This window comes from Sciurus vulgaris, assembly GCF_902686455.1.
Source record: "Sciurus vulgaris genome assembly, chromosome: 11".
Taxonomy (NCBI): Eukaryota; Metazoa; Chordata; class Mammalia; order Rodentia; family Sciuridae; genus Sciurus; species Sciurus vulgaris.
In genome coordinates, this window is record NC_136472.1 from 13,014,666 (window position 1) to 13,033,942 (window position 19,277).

The 19,277-nt window shown below is 49.1% G+C and overlaps 1 protein-coding gene across 1 annotated transcript; it reads right to left on the reverse strand.

The window, feature by feature from the left end:
• Window positions 1–892: 892 nt before the first annotated feature.
• On the reverse strand, window positions 893–11,522 carry TMEM109 (transmembrane protein 109). The gene is made up of 4 exons (XM_079104228.1): window positions 11,199–11,522; window positions 4,736–4,980; window positions 3,532–3,634; window positions 893–2,436 (listed from the first exon to the last, which is right to left on the reverse strand). Exons 2-4 carry the CDS (start codon window positions 4,970–4,972, stop codon window positions 2,045–2,047), a joined length of 732 nt encoding a protein of 243 aa, XP_078960354.1. The 5' UTR covers window positions 4,973–4,980; window positions 11,199–11,522; the 3' UTR covers window positions 893–2,044.
• Window positions 11,523–19,277: the final 7,755 nt, after the last annotated feature.

Consider the following 19,277-nt stretch of genomic DNA (forward strand, 5'->3'; position numbering starts at 1 on the left):
CGCCCCAGGTCCAGAAGGCCACTTCCCAGGAGACTCGACAGGCACCGATCGCCTCTGCTAGGAGGCAAAAGGTGTGTTCTCTTGGGCTCCCTCTCGGAAGCTCCTAAGGAAAAGTCGCTTCCTCTGCCTCCCGCCCGCCCCACCGGCATCTCACCTGTAAAGGCATCAGCCTCGCCTAAACCAGAACCGGAATTCAGAGACATATGGGAAGAGAGCTGCGGGGGCAGAAAAGGAGAGCGGGCCAAAGGGGCCAGATGACGACTACCCGGGCAGGACCTGCCCCAACAGAGCCCTGGGCCACCACTATGAGGGAGGGATCCAGGCACAGGATGCTTCAGACTCATGCCCTGCCTCACCCCAGGGAGAGGCCCAAAGCAGGAGGCCTGCCCGATGGGTCCTGGCCCAGCCTTGCCTGCCAGGTGGTGTTGGAAGAAGTCCAGAACAGGTCTGATGGCTCATTAGCATCCCCCGGGCAGCTTAAAAAGAAAACAAGCAAAACCAAACCAAATCACACACCTGAGTCCTCTAAAACAGACCCAGTGAGAACCTCGCCCCAGGAACTCCTGTCTGGTGAGGAAGAAGGGGGCCCACAGCATCCTCTAGACTACCCAGCGCCTGCAAGACTCAGCACACCCTGGGGAAGTGGTACCTTCCCCACCCCAACACCACACCATCCCACCATGCTGGTGGGAGTTTTGTGACTCAAGCTCTCCCCCTTCCTCACACCCTGGAGGGAAGGGCACTTGGCACCAGCCTGACATTTTGTTTTGTTCTGAATTTTTCCTTCCTCCCTTCTCAAAGCTTCTCATAGTCCCCAGGGAGAAGTCAAGAAGGCTGAGAGGCACCACAGAAAGGGGCTTGACAGTAGAGGCAGACATCAAAGCAATCCAGATTTTGAGTAAATACATTTTATTCAGAACAAGATAATAAAATAGCGTGCAGTTTATTTAAAACCAACCAAGCACTGAAAAAATATATATCACTGCAGTCGTGATTCCACATCAAACCTTGATAGTGAGAACTGGGCATGGATTCTTCACATTGGTGCCAGGCTGGCAGAGGACTCCTACCTCCGCCAGGGCCTCACAGGAAGAAGTGACCCCTAACTACCAAGAGTGAGTGCCCCGGTGGAGAGGGGTCAGCAGCAGGCCCACCCTGTCCCTTCCCAGCTGTGGGGCAGACACTGACCAGCAACTGCTCCTGATAGCAGGAGTGGAAGGACAACAGAACAGAATGGTTTGCCACTGTGCGGACAAGGAGGTGGCTCCTCTTGCCTCCTTCAGGGTCTCTGAGATCCCAGAGAGAACCTGACAGGGCCCCATGGGTGGACACAGGTCTACGAGGCAGCAGCCAACTCTTGCTTTGGCTGAAATCAAGCTTCTGAGGGACTCTCTCTTCTGCACACAAAGCAGCCACAGCACACTCCTACGTACAGTATGGCGTTGGCGAGCAGAGGGCCCTGCTGGCTCGGATTAAGGCACTTGAAACAGACTAAGGTCCACCGTTTCCCCAAGCCCCTCAGGCCTCTGAGGACCCCAATTCTCCTCCCTCATCCTCAGGTCCCCTGTCCCCTGCCTCTTCCCACTGCTGGGCCATGAGGACAGGAGCAGGCCCCTAGGGACTGTGGTTTAGTGAGTACAGGGCTGGAAGGAAGAGAAAAAGGAAGGGGGCTGGCTGCTTGGCCAAGAAGGAGCTGCATAGGTCAAAAAGCCAGAGCTTTGCGGGGCAGCCAGGCACAGCAGAGGGGAGCCAGGGGAACCAGGGAAGCCAAGGGGCCAGCAGCAGCAGTATAGGCTGAGAGCGGATGCGAAGCCAGGGTGGAGGCCCCCGACCTGCCCTGGTGGAGACGGACTGGGAGCAGAGAGAGGTTTACGAGAGCCAAGCCCGGAGGACAGCCTTGGTAGACGAAGGAGCGGTGGGGGCTGGGGCAGGGATAAAGATTCTGAAGGTTCAGAGTGCAGGGAAAGGGCAGGGGCTGCGAAGAGGACTGTGCGACCAGAAACAGCTCTTTGGTACGGTGCAGGTGGCACTGTGGGGCATCCTGTCACTCCTCTTCCACACTCCGGGGCCCCTTGGCTGCTCGCCTCTGTCGCCAGCGCAGCTCTTCCACCTGGCGCTCCAGCCCTCGCACCTTGGCTTCCAATTGGGCCCCTGAGGCTCGGGTGCCAGTGAGCCGGCTCAGCAAGGCATAGAGAGTCAGCAGGGCCAGGAGCAGCAAGGCCCGGGTGGAGGGGTCAGGCACCGATCTCACCAGGGCCACGAAGCCAGCCAAGAAGATCACAACCTTCAGGCCCCCCAGGATGCGCCCCAGCAAGGCCAAGAGCAAGCCAAGGAGCAGGGACAGCAGCCAGTAGGTGACCAGGGCCCCTGCTCCCCACAGCAGGAAGGTCTGGACCTGGCCAGGGCTGAGCTTCAGGACCTGGGTGAGGTGGTCACCTGCAAGGTAGAGTCATAGAATCAGCAACCTGAGGAAGTGGTGAGGGCAAAGAGGGATAAGGGTGGGGAGGGCGGGGTAGCTTCCTGCAAAGAATAATCTATTCTCTCTCCCTTTTCTTTTTCTTTTCTTTCCTTTTTTTTTCTTTTTCTTTCTTTTTTTTTTTTTGCAGTACTAGAATTGAACCCAGGGCCTCCTCCATGCTAGGCAAGTGCTCTACCACTAAGCTACATCCCACTCCTTTTTATTTTGAGACAGGGTCTCACCAAGTTGCTCAGGCTGACCTTGAACTTGCAATCCTCTTGACTCAGCCTCCCAAATTGCTGGGGTCACAAGTATATGCTATCATACCTGGCTCAGGAATAATCCATTCTCACACTCAGAGACATGGGTTTGAATTTCAGCTGTTTCTTATTGGCTGTGTGACCCCAAGTAGGCCATTTCCCTTTTTAAGCCTGTTTCTTTTCTTTTCTTTTGGAAGGTTGGTTTCTTTTGTTGTTAATTTCCACAATCCCAGAGTGCTGGGGACTCGAACCCAGGCCTCCGGCATGAGAGGCAGGCACTCTACGAGATGAGCTATATGGCCTGCACTTCTTTTCTTTTTTAAAGTCATATTTATTTATTTACTTGTCTGTTTATCTACCTATCATCTATCCATTTTGCAGTACTGGGGATGAATCCAGAAGCCCCCTACCACTGAGCTATAGCTTGACCCCCTTTTATTTTATTTGAGACAGTCTCACCAAGTGTTCAGGCTGGCTTGGAACCTGTGATCCTTCTGCCTTAGCCCCCTGAGTTGCTGGGATTATGGGCGACTGCCCCCAGGCCTAGCTCTTAGTTCTGTCTGTTAAAGGGGAACGATTCGGCCTGCCTCCCTGGGTTGTGAACCGTAAGTGGGAAACTACATGTTAGCCATGACGCCTGATCCAAGTCACACCTGGCATGCGGTGGTGGTGGAAGTCACTGGTCTGCTCTCATGCCACACCTCTACAAGTGCCGAGCAGCTGGGGAAAAGTCTAGACCCTGACAAGACAACTTCCATCAGCTGGAAAGTACCTGCAAGGCTCCAGCAGACCAACCAGTTCTCCACCACTCACCATCTATCCCCAGGGCATTCAGCAGCTGTGCAGCGATCCCAGACAGGGCAAAGAAGGCCACAGAGATGGCTGACGAGATGGCCCACATCACCTGCGACAGCGTCTGTGGGAAGAGCACAAGGTGAGATGAGGCCATAGTCAATGAGGCGCCTCTCCTCCAAGCCCGGTCGCCATGGCCAGGCAAGGCCTGCAGGAGAGTTTCTGACCGGCTTCTCAGCCAGTGGCAATGGGCCTGGCTGAGGGGCCTTTCCACGCCCACCTCCCAGCATGTGGGGATGGACAATAGGCCATTCTTCCTTTCTGACCTGGAAACCAGGACCTCTGGGACTTGATTCCGCTGGTTTGCTGGGACGCTCTGAAGGTTGTAGGTGGGCATGTGTGTGATAGGTGGGGGCCCTGAATCCCGCTAGTAGTTACTTCATAAGACTGGAGTCCTCCAGGCCTCCCAGGAGTCGCGAAGGCATAAGAAGACGCATTTGTAAGCCAGGTGCAGTGGCCATGCCTGTCATCCCAGCAGCTCGGGAGGCTGAGGCAGGAGGATTGAAAAGCCAGCCTCAGCAACTTAGCGAGGCCCTCAGCAACTCAGTGAGACCCTGTCTCTCAATAAAACATAAAAAGGGCTGGGGATGTGGCTCCGTGCTTAAGCGCTCCTGGATTCAATCCCTGGTACCAGAAATTTAAAAAGGCATCTGTAAGGGGCTGGGATGTTTTGATGAAAAAGGAGTCTCTCAGCTATACTACAGTACAGATTTCACAAATGACTGTCTCTGTCCTCCAGTGTCATCCATCAAGTATGTGAAGCCACCATGGGATGCCAAAGGGGAGAGGAAGCAAGCCTGCCTTGTGCCTCTAGCCAGCCGCCCCCTCACTTCTGCAAGCGAAGAAATGGACCTCAGATCTTGATATTTTGCCAGTTCGAGACTCTAGGTCACATTTAGACTGAAGTCAGACTCCGTAGCTATCCACACTTCCCAGCCTTTCTGGAAAAGAAAGGGCAGGAGCCAGGAAAAGGTGGGGGTTGGGCTCAAAGGCCCCAGTGCAGAAATCAATGAGGAAGCAAAAGGTCTGGCTGCTTGTGTGGAACCTGGGGCTCTCTCCCAGGGATCGTGACACAGAGAGGCTGTGTACCAAGATGACGTGGCCATGAACAGTGTCTTTTCTCTTCCGTGATGTGCAGAGCCACAGCAGGGACTACCATCCTTACCTCTGAGACCACATGCATGGTCTCGGGCCCCACCCAGTTGTCCAGTGTCCTCCGCAGTGATCGACCTATCTGAGTCAAGAGGTCGGCTGAGGCCTCCTTCTTCTGCTGACCTGGTGGTGCGAAGTCTCGGTGGGACTGGGAAGATGCCAAGTGGAGGAGGATTAGGGTCACTAGGACCAGCAATGTGGCTTTAAACAGGTGTCTGCCCCCTGGTGGACTGTTGCCTGAAACTGCCATTGTTGGGTCTGCCAGGAGAGAGCACAGGGTGAGATGAGGGTCAGACCTGTAGACACACCCACTCTCCCAGCTCTGATCTGCCCCAACATCCTCCCCACCCCGGTAAGCATCCCCAACTAAGCTGGAAAGAGTAGTTCACTGAGAAAGGAAGAACAGGGATTTGCAACTTAAGCTAGGCATACCTCCATGGTTCAAGGGTTTCTTTTGTGCATTCTTTACTACCTGTACACTAATAAATCAGCAAGCATTCAATGCCCCAGTGACTAAAAGCTCTCTCTAAGGCTTATCCAGTTCGAGAAATCTGAAGGCTTATCTCTGTGTCTTAGGTGCTATTAGCATAAAAAAACTATAAGACTTTAAGACTTTGTCCCAAACGGCTCATGATCTACTTAAGATAAAGGTGATATAAAAACCAACTTTAAAACAGCACACAGTAGGATTGCACCATATGATGACGTACAGAAAAGTGCTCAGGTGCAGGCTTAAACGAGAACAAATTCACATGTGTCACTGGCTTTGTAGGACCCTCATGCAAGTTGGCCATGATCTTCTTGGGCCCTCTTGGTACAGATGAGACTACAACTGAGAAAGAATCTAAGCACTTGTCTAAGATCACTGGCCTAAGAAGCAGAAAGGCCAGGATGTGAGCCCAGGTTTCTGCTTCCAAACTCCACACTTGCTGGGAGTCAGGGTACATGGTGGATTTCAACCAGGACAGCTGAATGGAATCGCCTGGGAATGTCACAAAGTATGGATCGCTGGATCTCAAGGCCAGAGGTTCTGATGTCATTGTCTGGGTATGGCCTAGGTTTAGACAAAAGCTACTCAGATCATACCACTCAGCAAAGTTGAGAACCACTCTGAGGATATGGGAAAACAAAACTGTTTCTACTACATTCTCATTTAAAATCAATGCAGGGCTGGGGATATAGCTCAGTTGGTAGAGTGCTTGCCTCACATGCACAAAGTCCTGGGTTCAAGCCCCAGTGCCAACAAACAAAAAATAAAATAAAATAAATGTAGGAGAATTCTGTGATCACCCGTGTGGGGGTAACTGTTACCCAAACACCAAGCAAGCAACCCGTTCAGCATCGGAAGCCACATGAATATCCTCTAAATCTAGTCAGTTCTGGCTATCAATCTGCAGACAGCAGTGTCACATCCCACGGGTTGAGGGCTCAGTCCAAGTCTGCCTCCTCACTCTGTAGCAGTGGCCACTCTCTCATGTGCTGCCCTTTGCCTGCCATTCTAAATTCTAAAGAGAAGCTGCACTTTTATGATTTAGATGTTGACTGCTACATAATCTTTCTTTAGATTTACAGAACCCGGAACATCTGGTGATCCTCAGATTACATCAGATTATGTAACACCCCTCCTTATTCTTTAATTTTGTGCCTCAACTAACGCAAAGTATGCAAACTGCTATGGTGCTGAACTTGCAGGAAATGAACATGACGGCCCAGAGAACTACAGGAAGTAGCCACAGGAGGTCAGGGTCCACCAGGATGCAACACACAGCCTTTCTGCCTATTGCCCCATACCGCCTCCCCTTCCCTACAAAAGCCCTCTTGCATACCTGAGTTCCCTAAGATGGAGCTCTGAGGACAACAGCCCCTGCATGTTCTCAGGGCTGGCCTTTCAACAAACCCGATTTCCTTCCCACCAACTCTTGTTTCCCAAGTATTGGCTTTCAAGTGGGGAGCAGCCAGTTGTCAACTCCAGATGCCAATCATAAGCCCCAGGTTGCTTTACCTGTGCTTCTGACTGACTGGATACAAATCAGGTTTCCCAAAACCCTCTCCTCAGGTTCAATTAATTTGCTGGAGTAACTCACTGAATTCAGGAAATACTTAGGTTTAGTGGTTTACCACCGGGAATATTATAAAGGATACTTATGAACACCAGATGAGAAGACGGACAGGACAGGGCATGGGGGGGAAGGGCGTGGTACTTCCACATCCTCTCCAGGTGCACCACCCTCTGGCAGCCTCCATGCCTTTAACTAGCAGGAAGCTCTCCAAACCCTGTCCTTTATAGGCTTCCATAGAATTTTCATTACAGGGGCTGCAGTTGTAGCTCAGTGGTAGCGCGCTTGCCTAGCATGCGTGAGGCACTGGGTTCAATTCTCAGCACCACATATAAATAAATAAAATAAAGGTCCATTGACAACTTAAAAAAAAAAAAGAATTTTCATTTCATAGACGTGATGGGTCATGCCAGTGATGTCGCTGGCCAATGACCATCAACTCAATCCTTAGCACTTCTCCTCCCCAGAGGTTGGGGCTGTAAGTTCCAATTCTCTGGGCACATGGCTGATTTCCAGAGCAATTACACCCCTATCCTCCGGTTATCTAGGAACTTACCCCAAATGATCTCATTAGCATAAACTCAAGGGGGTTCAAAAGGGCTTTGTTATATATTATAACAAAAAACTATCTTTTACTTTCATCCTCTGCAGATGTTGCAGGAAGCAAGGTCAAAAGGCCAAATATTTTAACAAAAGATACTGTTATTGCTGGCGTCTCTTAGGAAATTATAAATGCTACAGGAACTCTGAGCTGGGAAGTGTAGATGAAAAACAAAATTATATATGTGTGTATGTGTGGGGGGGACAGATATAAAATATCACAACCAGTGACACAGAATGAACTCCCTGTGCCCAAAACAGGCAGAGGCTTAAAGAGCAACCTTTAAGGAGAGACATTATTCTTAATAAAAAGCTCGCATTTAGCTGGTCTTGCATGCACCACTTATCTCATTTAACTCCACAACTGCCTATCAGAAGGTATTACTGTCATCCCCAGTGAAGACAACTGGGCCAGCCAGGTCGTGAATCCCAGTGCCTGACACGGGATCCTTCATACGACCACTCTGCTCTGTTGTCTCCAACTTGAGTCTCAGAAGTGATTTACAAAGTCATACAACAGATTATTCATGAGCTAAATAAACTTGGCATCCACCAATTATCTCAGTGAAATTTACTTAAGAACTTTGGGCTTTATGCTCTGATCTTGTCTGTAACATAATGCTATGCATAGACAAATTAGGGCTCAACAAGTGCTGACTTACTGAAATGGGTGAGGTTTAGCCAAGAAAAATGTTGATAGGCGCACCTTCTATTTGCCACCATGCTTGAGAAATGTTAAACAGCACAGTCAACCCCCTGGTTCTCCTCCAGGGTCACAAATGAACCTGTAGCTCCAGGGAGTTTCCATGATCAGACCTGACGTTCAGAGGCTCAGACAAGCTGTGTAGGCAGAAGCAGCCAGGTTTGGAAGTGTTTGCAGTTACCAAGGCACTCAGGGAGTTGGCCAAAAATCTGGAGCCATCAGGATAGAGGGGAAGAGAGAGGTGTTCCCACTCTTGCTTAGTGGGAAGGAGAAGGCTCCAAAAGAGATTTCTAAAAATATTACATTCTGGGTACCTTCTGGCCCAGAAACAGCTGCCCTATGTCCCTCCTGGGGCCTGGAGGGTCAAGCAGGGTGCAAACACGCAACTCGTAAGGAAAGGCGCGGGCTGGGAAGCCTCCTTCTCCTCTTTTTTGGCACAAATCAAGAACCAGATGGTTCTTGCCTGCCAGTGGTCAGAGATGAGGAAGGCATGGGCCAGTTCCCGAGCTATCTGGGTCACAACCATGTTGGGGACTTAAAGAGCAGGGTTGCTATCTTGGGTTGGATCCTATGTCCAAGGACCTCCACCAAGAGGAGTCAGATGTCACCTCCTCCTCCCTAGAAGGTCAGGGTGATGTGAGCGCTTCCTCTCACAGCAGCCTGCTGAGGTTGTGAGCCAGCCTCAACTTGCAAGTGGCCATCTGCCCCAGTCTGGGGGACCTTGAAATAAACTCTCAACGTGAGGCCAGCACTGCTAGGTGACTTTTTGAAGTACACCAGGAGCCACATCTAACAGGATTCTGGAGTATACCATTCGGAGACAATGGTTCAGATGACTAGATGGTCCATTTCTTAAAATTGTTTTCTTTAACAGGATTCCTTCTCAGTTCTTCCCGATGAAGCCTACCTATGACCATTATGCTTCCTCAATATGGCCCAATCAAATACTTTTAATAAAGAAAGAAGGCTTGGTAATCAAGAACTGGAGCAGACAGGACCTCTGATGGGCGGAAGCTTATCTTACCTCAGACAAATAGTAGGCATTTGCCAATAAATAATATTTCACACACACACATATACACACATATAAGTTTTGTGAAGTACTTTTAATTTACAAAGTGCTTGTGACTTCACTATCTCATTTAACTCATAACAATCTCTGAAGTCATTTTACTCAGCAAAGTATGGCTCAGAGATGTCAAGTAACTATCCAAGATCACTCAACAGAACTGGGACTTGATTCCAGAACCCAGAGAGTCAGTCTTTCCCTTTGGTTTGTCCCACGCCTCCACACTGCCTGGGTAAGACACTGTCCCTGCCCACAAGGAACTTAAGGTTCTGCCAAGTTTCAACAAACTCAAAGTGGGGGGACATAAGAATTCCTCAAGGAGACCACATTCCAGGAGATGACCTACCTGTCAGGCTTACAATGTTTTATACCAGGAGTTATTATGAGAGGACACTTAAAGACAGGGACCTGCCGCTTCTGTTCAGGCACCTGCAATATGGCTCAGGCAGAGCCAGGAGAACCCAGCTGGGTTGAGGAAACTGCTTTACTTACCCTGGCAGTGAGAGAGCACTGTAGGTTTAGCTGTGGTTTGCTACAGGGGCAGGGTGGGGCGTTCACACAACCCCTGCCAATGCGCCTTCCTCCTCTTCTCTTTTCTTTCATGCTATTAGTCAATGCAGGGCAGGAAGATGTACTGTACTGCCCTCTGACGGCTCCTATTGTCCCATCACCGCTCATAGCTGCCCCTCTGGTGCAGCTGTTCTCAACTCTGTTGCCCATCAGAACTGCCTGGGAAGCCAGTGAAGTAAGGAGGTCTGCCCCACCCAAGGCTACTCATCCAGACTCTCCCAAAGAGCTCAGCCTTCTGTTCTTAAAAGCTCCGCAGGGATTCCTGAGGCACAACCAGAGAGCTGCCACAAATGACCAGTAGCCCAGGGAAACACCTACTCCAGGCAAAGCCCCCAAAGTGTAACAGTGTACAAAGGACCTTCGATTTCCATCCCAGGTTCAATTCTGCCACAAACAAGAAGCCACTACCTTTTTGCCTCTTACTTAACCTATCGAGTTTCAGTCCCCTCAAATGTAAAGCAGGGTGAAACCAGGTTAAGAGTCATTGCAAGGAGTTAAGACGGTTCTGCAAGCACTTTGTCAACAGCTATAGAATGTTGCAGGGCACAAATGGCCAATATACCTCCACTATGTTGTAGCAGCATGTAGTAGTTATCCAACAGCCTCCCAGCACCTCCCGGTCAGACTTGACATCTAACTTTTCTCGGAATCCCCAGCGCTTAGCAAAGAACAGATGACTAAGAAAGGCTTGTTAAGGGAATGTCAGGGGCTGGCCAAGAGCGGTGAGGGTCAGACACTGACATGGAGAAGTGTGGAGAGGGAGGCTATTTCAATAGTTGATCCAAATGCACAGTGGTCACCCGAAAAGCACAGCTGAGTTGAAAGGAAGATGCTAAAAGCGGCGAAGCCACCACGGAGGAGAATGAAGTCAGCGTCCCGGCAGGTTGGGGGCAGCTCCCGCTAAGCCCCTGACAGCTGCCACTTAGCAACTGTTTGGGGGCAGGGCGACGACAAAGGGGCAGCTTCCCGGGCGCGCCGCGCCCTCCCCAGGGCCCAGCCTCCGGGAGACAGGGTGTCAGTAGCATGTGCTATTTCGAACCGCGCGTCCCCTTGCCAAGTGCTTCACGGTGGCGTGGGGGCAAGGGATGTGACGTGGCCCAGGAGTTCGGGGCACCCATAGGCGCCCGAATCAAGGCCGCGGGAGGCCAGGCCATGGAGTGGGGGTCGGGGCGTCAGGCTCGGCACTGGCCTCACTGCCTAGCCTGGTGGCCGCTCTGCCGCCACCGGACCTCAGAGCTGCGCTCGAACCCTCTGCTCCCGGGAAATGCATGCCTCGGAGGTTTCCTGGTAACGACGCCCCCGGTTGCATAGCAACGAGGATCCGGGTCCCCAGTTTGCTTCGCCTGCTGCAGGACGTCCGACCCCTCCCCACTCGGGCTGGCAGGCCTGGCGGCTGCGCCCTGCTCCCGCCTGCACGGCCGCCGCCTCCCGGTCCTGCGTGCTGCCCCTCAGCCCTGATCTCTCGGCTCTCACTCACCGGCCCCGGCCTCCGCTAATCTTCACGTGCGACTTTGCTAAAACGCGCCACCAAATCCGCGCCTCAACTCCCGGGCGTTGGTTTATCGTCTGCGCATGCGTAGGGCGGATGAGCCCGGAGACCGGCCAGCCGCGCTCGCCGCCGGAGCGGGCACCTTGAGCGCATGCGCCCTGCCCGCTGGACTGCGTTCTCCCCCGAGCTTCCCACCGAGAGAAGAATGGGGTCGGGTGTTGGCGCTGGGAACGGAAGCCCCAGGCAGGAAAGGGGAGAGAAGTGACTCTAGGCTGCGAGTGGGTAGACCGGGTAGTGGAAGCGGAGTCCAAGCTGTCCGCCTCTGCAAATGCTCGGCACTAAGGATAACGCAGTTCTCGAGCTACCAATGCCCTCTCCCGGGCCATTGTGGGAAATGTAGTCTAATGCGGGCGCCAGGTCTTCTGAGAAACTTTTCGCGCTAAAAAGGCACAAAGGGAAGGTGTTCGAGGATTGATTAGAGGCGCCAACTCTGGGGAGACGCATCTGCTCTGCCGAGAGAGCAAATCCATACCGCAACTGTGCACATGGCTCCCAAGTTGGAATTTTAGAGGAGAGAACCAAGCCCCACATCCCATTTCTGCCACAAAGGCAGTATTTGAGGGGGACGACCAGAGATCAAGAGACCCCTTGCTTGCTTTGAGATTCTGGTCAGGTCGGTTTGTTGCTCTGGGATTCAGTTGCTTGATTTTAAAGAACTTTAAGGTACTAAAAATACTATATGGTAGGTTAACGGTGACAATTCTACTTCCTCAAATGTTGAAGTTTGAACATTAGAGAAACACGCTGAGGCAAGCATGTAAAGCAAGTTTTATTTAAAGGTAGTAACACAGACTTCTCCTGGGAGGGAGAAGGGGCCATGGCTGGTCTGGTATCCCAGGAAGTGAGAGCGCCCTGCCCCTTATATAGACTTTTACTCTCTTTGCTCTGCCCTCTTCCCCCTATCTCTTTCCTTCCTGCCTACGGGATTAGGCCCAGGAGATGCTGATGGGATGGCCAAAAGGTGAGAAGCAGATGGGCAGGTGGAAGAGCCAAATGGAATGATCCAGGCAGGAAGCAGCCCAGGGGTCATTAATTAACCACTTTTGGGAGGGGTAGTAAAGGCAGGTAATCTTGTTACCGCTCTTTATGGGTGACAAGTCCTGCTTCCTCAGGTGTTGAAGTATTACGCTGGAGAAGCACGCTGAGGGAAATGTAGAGTGGAAATGCAGCTTTATTAAAAGTAAAAGCAGACTTGTCCCGGGTGGAAGAAGGGGACCCAAAGGTGGAATCCATGAGATTAGAAAATCTTGTCCTTATATGGGTTTTATTCTTCCATTCCTCCCCCTTATCTCTTTCCTTCTTGCCTAGGGATTAGGCCTGGTTTTGCAGGTGAGATGTAAAAAGTGAAAAGCAGATGGGGCAGGGGGAGGGCCAAAGTGACTCAGGCAGGTAAGGGCCCAGGGGGCATTAATCAGCATCTTCCTGCCTGTGGTCTCTGACAAGGGCAGGGAAATTTGGTTATCAGTGGGCTCTGCAGGTCCTTGACATTCCATTGTCCCACGGCAGTCTCCAACTTCCAGAGGCAGATGGCTTTCATGGCCTCCATTTCCTCGATCTGACCCGATCCCCTATTTCTACACTAACTGCCTGTCCCCAGTTCTGGCTTCAATCTTAGTGATCAAAGCGCTCTGGAAACATTGACATTCCAATCTCCCAGGGGCTGTCTCCAACTTCTCTTCATTCTCAATCTGACCAATCTATCTACACTAACTGCCTGTCTTTAATTCTGGCTTCAGGTGTAAAATTTCAATGAAGTTAACAGAATGAACTTTCCCCCCCGCCAATTGTCGGAATAGAATCATCACTGACTGCCATAGAGTAGCTCCACTTTGATGTTAAAACCCCTTCCTCAGACTTCCCTCACCTCAGCCCTTCAATCACCTCCCAATTCTGTCTTCCCACACTACACACTCAGTGGCTCCCAATCTGTCACTAGTCATTTCTTTCCTTCAGATGTTTCGCAAACTCGTCCATCTTCATGTGGGCTCTGATTACTTCCTGCCTCTCAGCTAAGAATCTTTCTACCCCAAACACTGGTAGAATTCTGGACCTCACCCTTCAACTTCCCGAACAGTCTAGACTTTACATTTCCTTGTGAGATTGGTTTTGATTCCAATTTCAGGTTGCATCTGGGTGGTAGAAAACACATCCGGCATTTCTGGGTTCTCTCCACCCTTGATCTTTAAGCTGTACACAGCTTTGGGGCTGCTGGGTTTTTTTTTTTTTTTTTTTTTTCTCCCTTTTCCTTTTTTTTTTTTTTTTTGTACTGAGGCTTGAAGCCAGGGTGTTTTACCACTGAGCCTTTAACAGATAGAGGGACGTTAAACAGTGTCTTTAACAGATAGAGCCTTTAACAGATAGAGGGACGTTATACAGTGTCTGTATTTTATGTTGGCAACTTTTGAGACCCTCACTATTCTGCCTAATCCCTTGTCACTCATCCATATAGGTGCCACTAAATCTGGGCAATAGAACTGCTTCTGGGGTTTTGGCCAGTGTGTCCCCATATTTCTCAAGCAGCAACAGCAGCTTTGGCCTGGAGGAGGAAGGCATAGGTTTCTTTCTCAGGGACTCACTGACATCTATGCATATATATCTCTTTCCTCCTGTCTTCTTGTTGACTCCAAAATCAGCTGCTGTTGGGACTCAGAAATATGCCATCTCAGGTTGGGAATGTAACTTAGTGGTTGAGTGATTGCCTAGCATGCAGGGGTCCTGGGTTCAATCCCTGGCACTACCAAAAAAAAAAAAAAAAAAAAAAAAAAAAAAAAAAAAAAAGAGAGAGAGAGAGAGAGAAAGAGAAAAGAAAGAAAGAAATAGAAAATCCAGAGATCCAACGTCAGAATATAGAATTTAGGCTTTAAATGATATGTAAGATCCAATTGTAGCCATTTAAACTATAGCCCTTCCCTTTGCCCACCCGTTTTACAATTAGCCAATTGTGTAGATTGTAACTTCAAGCTCCTCCTATCAGAGCAAGGAGTGGTGTCCAGTTAGGGATCAAAACAGGTGGACTGCCCACCCAAGGGTACTTGCTTGCCAGACTTTATATGGTAGCACACCCTTCTGCAGAGGTAAAGTTTGCCTTGCCAAGTAACTTGTGAGCACGTGCCTGATGTCTTGTAGCACCCTGATATTTCTAACAAAATGAAGAATACCCCAAAGTATGGAGCTTTGGCATGCTGAGTGTTCTGAATTAAAGATGATTAGAAGACCTCAGAGCAGACTCAGAACCAAGGTCTCCCTGACCTTCTCCAGGCCCCCTTGCCTTGCCCCTTCTCCCTGCCTCACCACCAAGAGCAGGAAGGGGCTTTCTCTGAAGTTCCCTTTTCTCTCCCAGGATAGACTCTCCAAAAGGAAATCAACTGTCATGAGTCCCCTGCTGGGGCATCGCATCAACCATGGAAGATCAACTCATAAGAAAGGAAACAGACTTGGTTTTAGACTATTATTCTTCTGAGGACTGCCCGGACAACCCTTTATTTATTTGCATAAAAAGAGAACATTTATCTTCCATTTGATTCCTTCCCCCACCCTCTCATCACTCATTATCACCTTCCCCTTCAGCCCTAAGCCCCTATTCCTTTAGCTCAGGATGCTATAAAAGCTTCAGCCATCTGGCCCTTCTTTGAGTCAGAGTCTTGGATTTTGTGGTACTCCAGGGCATATATATCTAATGAAAAGATTTTTCTTCTACTAATTTGTCTACTGTCAGTTTATTTCATAATTCAATTATCAGACTTTAGAGGAGCGGAGAAAGTTTTTTCTCTCTTCTGTACCCTGAATCCTTTCTATTTGCAGAGTGACTGGACTTTGAAACTGAAAAGGCTTGAAAGGGGCTCCCTTTACCCTATTCACTGTCACAGCCATAAGCCTCCCAGTATAGGAACACCTCTGGGTTTGCTCAAGTACAGGGTCTGCTTGGCACACAGTGCCAATAATTAATTGCTGAGTATCTTAGTCTATTTTATCTTCCTTCTTTCCTGGCTTCCATCCGTCCTTCCTTCCTTTCCTCCCATGTCCTGGACAACTGATTGAACCCAGGGCTTTGCAAATGCTGGTCAAGCACTCTACCCCTAAGTTAAATCCCCAGCCCTTTCTGTTTTATTCTGAGATAGGGTCTCACTCCATTGCTCAGTCAGGCCTTGAACTTGTAATCCTCCCTCCTCAGCTGCCCCCCCCCCGCCAGGTATGGACCACCACACCCAGTTTCTTCATTTGTTTTCTATTGCTGAACACTGGGTAGTTTATAGAGTAGAAGTTTCCCCAGCTCACAGTTCTGGAGACTGGGAAGTTCAGGAACATGGCACTGTGTCTGGGGAGGGCTGCATCATAACATGGCAGAGGGCATCACTTAACAAGAGAGAATAACTGTGTCAGAGAAAGGGAGCTTTTATAACAAAATCATTCCCTCCATAACCCAATAACCTACTAACCCACTGATCCTGAGGACAGTGTCCCCATGACCCTAGCACCTCCCAGTGGTTCCAGTCCTTGCCACTGTTGCGTTGAGGACCAAGTTTGCAACACACTAGTTCTATGTTCTTTTATCCTGTTTCCAACCCATCCAGTATCTTTCAGAGGAAACTTCTAGAAATATGTTTATCATTCCCTAGCTCAAATGCAAAAAAAATGCTATTCTGTTGCCAGGCCATTCAAGTGTAACCACTTCAGGTTCAAGGTCCCATCTAAACAGATTCATTTTATTTTTAACCACATATCAAATACTCGAGGTGTCTGGCCTGTCAGGCAGCCTGTCACTCAACCAATAAGAGTTAGGAAGTTCCTACTCTGCCAGGTTCTGTGTGATACTACTGGACTTTGAGAGCAGGAGTAAGCGGAATAATTATGATTTCTGACATCATGGAATTCACAATTCAGCAGAGAACCCAGATACCAAACAGCTACTCCTAAGTAAATAATTAGACAACAAGAGCTATTCAGAATGGCTTGGAGGAGAATGACAGGGTGCTGTGGAGACTCAGCCTCAGTCAGGGTTCAAGAAAGGGGCTGCAGAAGAAGAGACACCTAAGGTGAAGCTGAAGTTAGCATCTGAGGGGTTGGCGGGGGAGGTGAAACAGGGAGCTGGTGGAGCCGCCAGAGCAGACATGCTGGAGGAAGTGAAGAGCGAGAGTGAGCTCAGCAGCTTGGAAGGCTGAGGCAGGAGGACGGCAAGTTCAAGGCCAACTTGGGCAACTTAGCAAGACCCTGTCTTGAAATAAAAATTGACAATAAAAATGGCTGGGAATGTAGCTCAGGAGGAGAGTGCCCCTGGGTTTAGTCCTAATAATGAGGGAAAAAAACACAACAGGCCAGTGTGGCTGAAGAGAGGTGAGGTGAGACTGTAAGGGGCTGGCATTGAGTCTGACAGTGCAGGACTCTGGGCAAGTTCCTCAGCCAGAAGCACTTCCTTATTTGTGGTCTCAAGACTGACTTTCTCCTCATTTAGATCTCACAAAAATGTCACTTCCTCAGAGACAGACCCCCTGAATATGCTGCCTACAGTATCCATCCCTCCAACCCCAGTACCCTACCTACCCTACTCTGAGTTCTCTTACATGTATAGCACTTACCATTTTCAGGAATTTTTTTGGAGGGGTGGTACCAGGGATGAACCCAGGGCACTTAACCACAGAGCCACATCCCCCGCTCTTTGTATTTTTAATTTTGAGACAGGTCTGGCTAAGTAGCCTAGAGCTCTGCTAAGTTGCTGAGGCTGGCCTGGAACTTGCTATCCTCCTGCCTCAGCCTCCTGAGTTGCCGGAGTTACAGGCCTGTACCACCATGCCCAGCTCTCCATTTTTTGTATCTCAAGTTATCAGAACAGCGTCTGGCACATAGGAGGCACCCCATCAATACCGAATGAATTCATGACAAACCTGGGGAAGAATGTAAATAGATTTTTCATTGAAAGCAGATCACTAAATGTTCTATGGATAGTGGACTAGAGCCAGGCCTGCTGGAAATGAGGAGATCCTTTAGGATGCTATTTTATTGGTGAAGGGAAAGATGCACTTTTTGTATATTAATGCTTTACAATAGTCCTTGACTTAGTTCTACATAACAAATGACAAAATCACAACAATTCAGTTTAAAGGTCTCGGTTGACTTTTGCTTTTCTAGAATCAGCCAGCACTTCATTCCATAAAACAGAATAAGTGCTCTGTTGGGCTAAGCAGAGGAGACAAATTTTACAGACAGAAAAGGACTGAAGAATGCAAAAACATAAACCAAAATGTAGATGGATCATCTGCTTTCCTTGTAAGGCCGGAATGGAGATATAGAACAATAATGATAACTGATTGATTAACATCAGATTGCTTCAGGTTACTTTTTGTAAGGATTAAAGCAGATAGAACTCTATTATCCTGTAGGTTGAAACTGTTCTGTATAGGAAATTCAGCTGTTTTCTCTTCCAGTTTCTTGGAAGATCAGATAACAACCTAGCTTTGGGTTGGTGACGTGGAATCTGAGCATGAGTGACTCCATTTTTAATTTTATTCTGGTCTGCTGGGACACAGTCAGGAGTTAAACCAAAGCACTGATCTCCTGCAATTTTATTTAACATACCCTTGTATCACTTCCCCTATTTTGCAGATGAGGAAAGCAAGGCATAGAGAAGTTCACACAGCTAACTACCTGTGTGGAGCTGGGCTTTTGGCACAGTTTCTGACTTCAGAGTCCATGTTCTTGGCTCCTATGCCACACTACCCTTCATACTTGGAACCTTTATTCTTCTCTTTAAGTCTTCGTTTATGCTGTTCCTCCTCCTGGATTCTCTTTATTATCTTCCTTCTTTACCTGGATATTACCCACCTGTTTAGTCCAGCCCATTCACAAATCTTCAGTGAAGAACACTTCACTGATCACACCTCTCCATCCTGCTATTTTGTCTGGTTACTTTGTAGGCCACAACACAAGCTCTCCATGTGATTCCTGAGAATGAATTAAAAAAAAAAAAATATATATATATATATATATATGTATTCTCCCCTACCCCCTGGGGTTACATCCCCTGGGATCCTCCTGTCTCAGCCCCCAGTTCCTGGGATTACAGTTGTGTACCACCACACCCAGTCAGCATCTTATAGATATCCATGAAGAATCATACACTGTCTGAGCAGGAAGAAATGTAGAAGACAAAGTGGCAGTGCATTAGGCAGCTTTGCTTTACCTTAACAAACTACCCAAGGCAGGCTACTTAAAAAAAAAAAAAAGGTTTATTTTGGCTCACGGTTTTGTAGGTGCAAGGTCCAAACAGCATGACGCGGAATCTAGTGGAGGGCTCCCTCCATGAGTACTACTTCATGGGTGGGAGTCACCCTATGTGTCTGTGCCTCTGGTCTCTCCTCCTTACAAAGAAACCAGATTTAATTGTGGGGGCTCCACCCTAATGATCTAATCCAATATTTTCCAAAGACCTCAGTCTAATCACCGTAGTCAAATTGTTCCACCCTGTTGACATAAGGCTTGGGGGCTTAAACTCTTGCATGAGTTTGTGCATGCACACGTGCACGTGTGAGAAAACATATTTCAAACATCTCAGGCAATGAAGCCAGAGACTTGCCCGAGCTTGCAGAGCAAACTGGAGGTAGTAGAGGAAAGACCAGAACTGTTTCTGTCTAGTGTGCTCTTTCCTGTGCCCATCTGTATCTGTGCTTTCTTCACAGGGCCACCCTAGCGTCTCTCACGCGGGGGCAACAGCAGACCCAAGGACTCTGCACCTTTTTTTTTTTTTTGATTTTTAAAATTAGTTGTTGATGAACCTTTGTTCATTTATTTATATGCGGTGCTCAAAATTGAACCCAGTGCCTCTCACATGCTAGGCAAGCGCTCTACCACTGAGCCCCAGCCCCGGAATCTGCACTTTCATTAAGAAATTCTTGCACACACCAAGGCGGTCTGAAAGACTATGACGCCCTGGCCGGTGCAGCACGGCTCTCACAACCCGAGCGCTACCGCATTTCCCGCTGCATCATGGGAAATGTAGTTTCGACTCCCCTTCGG

Bases quoted from the DNA above. Each gene is read 5' to 3' on its own strand.
- TMEM109 (XM_079104228.1), bottom strand. From the start codon at position 4,972: ATGGCAGTTTCAGGCAACAGTCCACCAGGGGGCAGACACCTGTTTAAA. The intron at 3,635-4,735 runs GTAAGGATGGTA...CTCTTCCCACAG, and splicing joins CCATGCATGTGGTCTCAGAG to ACGCTGTCGCAGGTGATGTG. The intron at 2,437-3,531 runs GTGAGTGGTGGA...TCTACCTTGCAG, and splicing joins GAATGCCCTGGGGATAGATG to GTGACCACCTCACCCAGGTC.